Below are 7,827 nucleotides of genomic sequence, written 5' to 3' on the forward strand. Positions count from 1 at the left end.
TCAATGAAATCCTGTCTCAAAAAAAAATAAACTAATTAAAAGGGCTGGGGATGTGGCTCAGTGGTTAAGCACCCCTGGATTCAATCCCTGGTAACAAAAAAAAAAAAAGGGCAAGGGATGAAGATGTAGCTCAGTGGCAGAGTGCTTGTGTAGCATATGTGAGGTCCTAAATTCAATGCCCAGCACCACCAAAAAAAAAACCCACATACACACACACACACACACACACACACACACACACACACACAAGAATGTTCCTAACAGCCTTATTTATTTTAGCTCAAAACTAAAAGTAAACTCAAATGTCCATATATATATCTACCTATTCAAAATGAAAACTTTTGGCAAAATACGGACAAAAATATTTGATTGAAAGAGACTACCAAAAACCAAGCAAACAAAACTCTTGATGTGAACATATAAGAAGTGTTCCCTGTAAAGTCAGGAATAAAACAAGAATGCCTATTATCACCAATTACATTGACCATTCTGAATATGGTGTGCTTTAAAAAATCTAATTGTTTCTTTTCCATTGGGTCACACGTCATGTCATCATATCCTGTTATAGCCTATTCTTTCCTCCAGATTTGTAAAACCTCCTCTGTTTCTAGCCAATCTAGTGAAGGAGGGGGACAAAGAGAAAAGGAGAAGCAGAGAAGGAAACATATGTACTTCGTGTACAAGAATGTTCCCAACAGCCTTATTTTTTTTAGCTCAAAACTAAAAGCAAACTCAAATGTCCATCAACTATAGAATGGATACAAAAATTGTGGTATACGCATTCAGCAGAAGACTACAAAGAAAGGAAAATGCACAAACAACTGTTTCACAAATCCCACAAATAGACTGTTATCGGAGCCAGACAAAAATAGAATCCATGGAGCTTGAAAAGAATAAAACTATCCTATGTTAAAATCAATATAGTAATCTATCTTTCAGAGGGTGAAAGGGACATGAAAGGGACATGAGGGAAGCTTCCAGAATACAAGCAGCATTCTATTTCTTAATCTAGGTGATGGTTACATGGTTGTATTCATTTTATGTCAATTCATGAACTACACACTTCACAATTTAGGAATGCACTTTTCTGGATATATGTTATCACTAAAATATTTTAAATGTTTCATACATAAAAGTAACAAAAATATTATACTACTAACAAAAATAAATTGATTAAAAAATTGTGCAAATATTTCTGGTGAAAACTTGACAATGTGATTATAAATTTCATATAGAAGAGCAAAAAGCCAAGAAGAAAAAGTATATGTCTGATGGAGGGAAAGATCTGTACCACTACATCAAGACTTTCTGACAGTGATTCAGGTAGTAAGGAATTTAGTGCAGGGAGAGAAAGGTAATTCAACAAAATAAAAGCTCCAAAATTAAAAATATTCATACAAAGAAACCTGACATTCAACAGAGAAGGCATTACAAATCTGGAGAAAAGAATTGGCTACAACAAGTGATGGTGACACAGTCTGTGTCCCCTATAGAAAAGAAACTTAAAATTAGATTTCTCAACGCACTCCATATTCAGAAACAAATCACCTTGGGATAGGAAGCATTTTTTGAGGAACACATAAAAAGCCCAAATAATAAAGGAAAGGACTGAAAATTATGACTCCATTAAAACTTATGTTCAACAAAGATACCAGAAACATAGTAAAAAGCAAAGAAGATACTTGCAACACATATAATCAACAAAGAATTAGTATCCCTAATGTAGAAAGACTCCAATAAATCTAAGAGAAAAAGTCAGGGGCTGGGGATGTGGCTCAAGCGGTAGTGTGCTCGCCTGGCATACGTGCGGCCCGGGTTCGATCCTCAGCACCACATACAAACAAAGATGTTGTGTCCACCGAAAACTAAAGAATAAATATTAAAAAATTCTCTCTCTCTCTCTCTCTCTCTCTCTCTCTAAAAAAAAAAAAAAAAAAGTCAAACAAGCAATCTTATAAGGAGGCAATCAAAGGAGATGGAACTGAGCAGCCTATAGACTATGCAAAGATGCTGCTGACAGACTGTGGTAGAGTCTAAAGCTGCAACACCAGGTTTGTAGTTCACCCACTAGCTAGATATGACCACAGGCAAATTATTTTTACAAATGTACCATGGTCTTCTCATTTGTTGAATAATGTGATCTCAATTCACTAGAAAATTATAATTCCTTTACTGGATAAGGATTGAATGAGTAAATAAATGCATGGTAACTTTTAAAAATATATAATACAATAAATACAAATCAAATGTTGTGGCTAATTATCACTCTTATCAGAATATGTCTTTTAAGCACTAAAGCTCTTTCAGCATTTAATTTTCCTTCCAACAAAAAGGAGAAGGTCTGCATGAAACCAGAAAAGGAAAGTCAGTGGGAAAATATTCAGCATATTTCTAGCACCATCCTTGGGAGTGGACTGCCCGACCCCCACTGCAAAAAGCTGGTCTGCTTGACAATTTTCTGTCACTCATTTCATTCAGTCAACAAAATATTTTAATATATACTATGTGTCAGGCCCTGTTAGGTGTTAAATAACAAAGAAAGAGACTATCTTCATTGGATCCAATATGGAAGGCAGGTAACAAATAAAAATAAATCTTATGATTGAGCAATTAATTAATGATTGCTCTTCTAAGTGCATCAGAGGTAAAATAACTGTGTGCACAAGTACATGTAATGGGAACTGACCTAATTTAAGAGGTCAGGGAAGGCTTCCCTGAGGAAGTGGCATTTAAGCTAAGACCTGCGGTACATCAAAATCTCATTCTTGGATGACACAAGCCATTAAGATCATCCATCTAACTCCATGGTTTAATACCCCCTTCACCAAAAACCTTCTGGTTTTAATTATACTCCCAACATGCGTCTTCCCGTAAAAAAGAGAATTCATTGATCCTGTCACAAGCATTCTAGTTTGCTGGGCACTTCTATCTCTAATTCTAAATAAAAAAAATAAATAAATAAATTGAGCATTTTTTGAGCCACCAAGAAAATAAATGAACCAGCATGATAATAAGAAAACAGGCCCTGGGTTCTAACAGTCTCTCACTGTGACCTTTTAAACTAATCATCTGAACTGTTTTGAGATATCATTACTTCATATGGATTAAGGGGAGAAATTCAGTACATCTCTGAGATCCCTGCCAGTCATGATAAGTGCCAAATATAAGAAAATGACTAGGAGGGAGAGGGATTCATGTATCTCTACCTTTGGCTTTCTTGGTTGCAAAGTGGCGAACTGGTACAGCTGGATAGGCCATGTGTTGCTTATGGTCATGTTGTCTTCCACTCACTGTCTTCAGTGTAATATTTGAAACAGGTCTGGTCAAGGCTGCAAGGTAATTGCAAAAGGCAGGATGCATCAAGCGGAAGCACTTTAATCCCAAAGCCATGACTGAAGACAATTCCTGTGAATATCCACTAAAAAAAAGATAAATAAATAAAGACATAAAGTAGACCTAAGTAAAAGTGATGCTACTGCAAATTCAGAAAATAATTCATACCAATTATCAAGCTATAAATTCAGCTATAGACTAGGCAAATTAAACACATTATTTCTAACCTTCCTTCTAACAGCCATACAAGGAAATATTAGCCTCCTTTTACAGGATTAAGAATATGAGACTTAAGTAACTTGCCCATAGTTTGTAGGACTCTGAACCCTAAGTTCTTTTGACAGCCCAAAATGCCTCTATTAAGCAAATGTGCAGCAACACAAATCTTTAATGAAGCTAATTAAACCCTTATATGAGGAAAAGCACAAAATCTTGATAAAGTTGAAGGGGGGGAGTACTAGAAGAGGGCTTTAAACTAAATAAGAAAACCATTTCAACAGGCATAAAATGACTGGAAAATTTACACGACAGCATTTAATTAAAATTTTCTTTGGTTCCTTATGCACTGATTACCAATTAGAATGCACTTTACTTTAATGTGAGTCTGAAGCATGATTGAGGTTTCAGGTCTCCCATGGTATAGAACTAAAGCTCTGCTAAATGCCATCCTCCACAGGGTTAAAAAAAAAGTTACACAATGTACTTCTAAGGTCTTTGACCATGGAAAGATGCTATTCCCTCAACTACCTCTGAACAGAACACAATCCTAGCCAACAAATGGAGCACTAATAGCTTCTGTCAGGAATCTGGCTATCACTCAGCTAAACAATTACCATCAAATATCTGGAAGCTGCTATCTTTGAAAATCAGTTTTACACATCCTCAAATTTTGATGCACTATGATAATTAGACTGAATAAAAAAAGCAAGGACTTCATAGCAAGAAAGGCCCAAAATCCAATCCCAGCTCCACTACTGACTAAATGTTCCTGAGTGTTTCTGTACCTTGATTTCCTCTACTGTAAAATTGGGATAATTATGCTTATTTCTTAGAATTGAGAATAATGAGGTTAGTCAGGTAAAATACTTGGCAAGGACCTAGCAGACAGCAGGAGCCCCAAAATGGTATCTATTAATAACTATCACTTTTCCTTTCAAAGACATTTATTCCAAGGTCAGATTCAGTAAAGAAATCTTATACATATGTCATTTCTGATCTGTAAGGAGGCCCTGAGTCAGACTTGGATGCAAATTTCTACTTTGGGTAATTCATTCTTTTGGGGGGAGAAGGGCATCATTTTCCTCATCAATGAGAAAAATAACTGTGATCTTAAAATAATGAATGCATGTAAAACACATAGCTAATGCACAGAATATGACAGCTGCTTAATAAATGTGGCTGTCATTATTATCATTATTTTTTAAGAAAGCAAATTAGTTCAAAGGCACATAATTTTTCCTGGTGGAATTTGTAATAGCAAGTCATACAGATTTCAGCAATCAGTGTATGAAGTCTGTACAAATAGATCTGGATGAAAAATGAAGTAGCATTTTTTCTTCTTCTTTGTCATCAATGGCTTCTATTCATTGTGGTTTGGCCTGGGCTGTTTATTGTATCCGTATCCTTTTATTTTACTGGTCAATAATGCTACAAATGAAGTATAACATTCCCCATTTTACAGATCTTGAAACTGAGGCTCAGAGAGGTTGTTACTATCTAAGAACATGAAGCTATTAGCCTAGCTCTACTGAAGAACTATTCACAAAAATTTGGCCAGGAGTAAGGTTTCTATATCTAGGTTTTTGCCTAATATAGCCAATGCCTAACTCACACTTATATCCAAATATGGCTGCATAATAACTTGTTTGGTTTTTTTTAAATCTACAGGGTCTCAATCTGGCTGCTCCATTTATGACTGGTTTCCTGGTGTTCCTGTTGCAGGTCATAATACCAATCCACAAAGCAACAGGAAATCAAAATGGGTTAGAAATAAACAACCTTTGACAGAAAACGCAGCACCCAAAAGCAGACCCAGTACACGTGAACCGGAAAACAATTCTATAAATAAACCACATTGCTGAAATGCTTAAGGCGTAGATCTTAATTGCATAAAAATCAGGAAATTTGGAAGTGGAGGTTCAAAGAGGCAGTCCCTTGGATCTTTTACCTTATGGACATGCACATTAACATTCAGTTCAGCACAGATACAGAATTCAAGTTAAAAAAAGAAACTTGTTATTAGAGTACAAATATTATTCAACAAAATTAGTCCATATACAGAAGCAATATAACTAAAGTGTCTAAGCTTCAGACATAGTCTGGAACTGGAATCTCATTTTTCCCCTTATTAAATGTGTGACCTTAAGTAGGTCATTTAACTTCTCTGAGCTACAGATTCCACCACATTAAAATATTAATGACATTTTAACATAATTATTATATTAATAAGAACAAATAACCATTTATATAGTGACCAGAAATCATTCCAAGTACTTAATAAACTCTTCTGAATCTCAAGATGTAAGTATCTCAAGCTATAATTAGTGATTATTACCATTTTACAGATGAGAAAAGAGGCTCAAATAAATTGACCCATATTTGAACTCAGGCAATATAGCTGCAGTCTATGCTCTTAACAATTATACTATATTGTGTACATAAAACACTCAACACAATATCTGGCTTCCAGCAGGAGTACAATAAGGAGTAGCTAGCTATTACATTACTTCAACTTCTGCAATATTTTCAAACTATGTGAAAAATGCATTCTTTCCCAAAGTTGAGGGTTTCAAAACTCAAATTTCCCTGTTCTTTGGAGAAGGTACATTTTAATTTTGGAAAGAACTAGATAATGAACTCAACTCCTGACCCATTCACTGTCCCAACAATCCCTTCTAATCTATTAACTTACAATATGCACATTTTTTATAAATATGTGTGTACAAACTGACCCCTGTATATAAAATTCTTTCACATTATAATATTTGATTACAAATCACATTTTACAAATAAACTGATCTTTCATTTCCTCAGGGGCTCCTTCATGACTCAACATCTTCAAATATGCCACTGAATCTGCTTGGAATGATCTTCCCTCACCTATTTACCTCCCATTTTTCTTTCAGACTTCAGTTTGTAACCATCACTTCCTCAAAGTATGTGTTCCTGTTGAGTGTGGTGGTGTATTCCTGTAATCCCAGTGGCTTAGAAGGCTGAGGCTGGAAGACCACAAGTTCAAAGTCAATCTCAACAATTTAGCAAGGACCTAAGCGACTTAGGGAGATAATTTCAAAAAATGAAATAAAAATAAAAAGGGCTGGGATATGACTTGGTGATAAAGCATCCCTGGGATAAATTTCTAGTACCAAAAAACAAAAGGTCTTTCTTGGCCACCTCCTCCTACTCAATTAGGTCACAGGTCCTGTATCCCAGTTTCATAACACTCTCATGATAGCATTTAACTTTTCATAATACAAGTTAACATTTGTGTAATTACTTTATTATTGTCTAAAGGTCTCCAGATGGCCACATGCACTACAAAGCACTACTATGGCAGTCTTGTTTGCCTCTGCATCCTCCTCCATGCCTAGCACAGTGCCTGAACACAGAAGATACCACCTACATGATGAAAACATGAATGAAAGCCCAGAAAGAGTAAATCCTTATCCAAGGTCAAAACGTTGGCACCAAAGTTGGAATTACTCTGATGGTAGGTCCTGGGTTCTACTTCCAAGAACTAATTCCATTATCCCTTGGTTTGCCAAGTTTTTGCTGAGAGTAGAGCATGCTCTTCTTTAAATTCAGTGACATGTAAAGAAATATATTCGTAATATGACTCCACAGAATCACTATGTCCTTGGTACAGCCGAAAAAGGAATTTAGAAATTTTAACAAGTGAAGAACTTGTGCCCAAGAACTATGAGATGTGGATTTCAATTTTCCTACCTCAGCACTCCCTGCCATCCATCTCCTTTAGATCCACAACAACCTGTATTCAAAAAAACATCTATGGCAGCTCTATCACTCCTTGGACCAAATTATTTCTCCTCCCTAGACTTTATTTCCCCAACTACAAAATGAAGGGGGGTCAGGCTAGGTTTTCATCTATAAAGCTTTGCTAGATCCTGGAAAATATAACAGAGTGTGATTAAAGAAAAAGCCACCAAATTTAAACAACACCTAATAGAATCATTTCCAGCACTTCCTAAATATGTGACCTTAGATTGGTCAAACTCTCTGGACTTCAAGCTCATCTGTAAAATGTGTCAGGGTTCTTCCTCTGGGCTGCAGAGAGTAGTGGTTAAAAGCTCAGGTTTAGAGTCAGCCCTAGGTTTGAATTTATACTTCATCACTTAACAACCGCGTGACCCTGGGAAAGTTATCTCTTCGAGCTTCCGTTTCTTCATCACGGAGAGTAATAATACCTTCTCCCACGGGACTGTTCTGAAAATGAAATGTTCCTGTCAGGTTGTGTGCTACTTAATTGTTAAGTCC

The 7,827-nt window shown here is 36.0% G+C and overlaps 1 protein-coding gene and 1 long non-coding RNA gene across 11 annotated transcripts in view; one reads left to right on the forward strand and one right to left on the reverse strand.

Moving 5' to 3' along the window:
* Positions 1 to 6,423, forward strand: part of LOC308642494 — a 38,523-nt gene extending 32,100 nt beyond the window's left edge. Inside the window, exons 3-4 of the long non-coding RNA XR_014020573.1 lie at positions 1,939 to 2,051; positions 5,221 to 6,423. This is a non-coding gene — a long non-coding RNA (uncharacterized lncRNA). The remainder of the gene's footprint in view (positions 1 to 1,938; positions 2,052 to 5,220) is intronic.
* MRRF (mitochondrial ribosome recycling factor) overlaps positions 1 to 7,827 on the reverse strand; it is a 50,927-nt gene that overhangs the window by 42,747 nt on the left and 353 nt on the right. For 5 of the 10 annotated variants that reach the window (XR_014020572.1, XM_081281477.1, XM_081281475.1 and 2 more), the window contains exons 2-3: positions 7,678 to 7,776; positions 3,207 to 3,418 (exon numbers count right to left, since the gene is read on the reverse strand). Coding sequence is in view for 9 of the 10 variants with exons in the window: in XM_081281477.1 (XP_081137603.1) it covers positions 3,207 to 3,418; positions 7,678 to 7,682 (217 nt within the window). In the remaining variant the exon portion in view is untranslated. Of the gene's footprint in view, positions 1 to 3,206; positions 3,419 to 6,440; positions 6,462 to 7,677; positions 7,777 to 7,827 lie in introns of those variants that run through there. The other 5 variants (XM_081281483.1, XM_081281479.1, XM_081281480.1 and 2 more) reach the window with 5 other exon arrangements.

The sequence above is a fragment of the Spermophilus citellus genome, assembly GCF_964194105.1.
Source record: "Spermophilus citellus genome assembly, chromosome: 2".
Classification (NCBI taxonomy): Eukaryota; Metazoa; Chordata; class Mammalia; order Rodentia; family Sciuridae; genus Spermophilus; species Spermophilus citellus.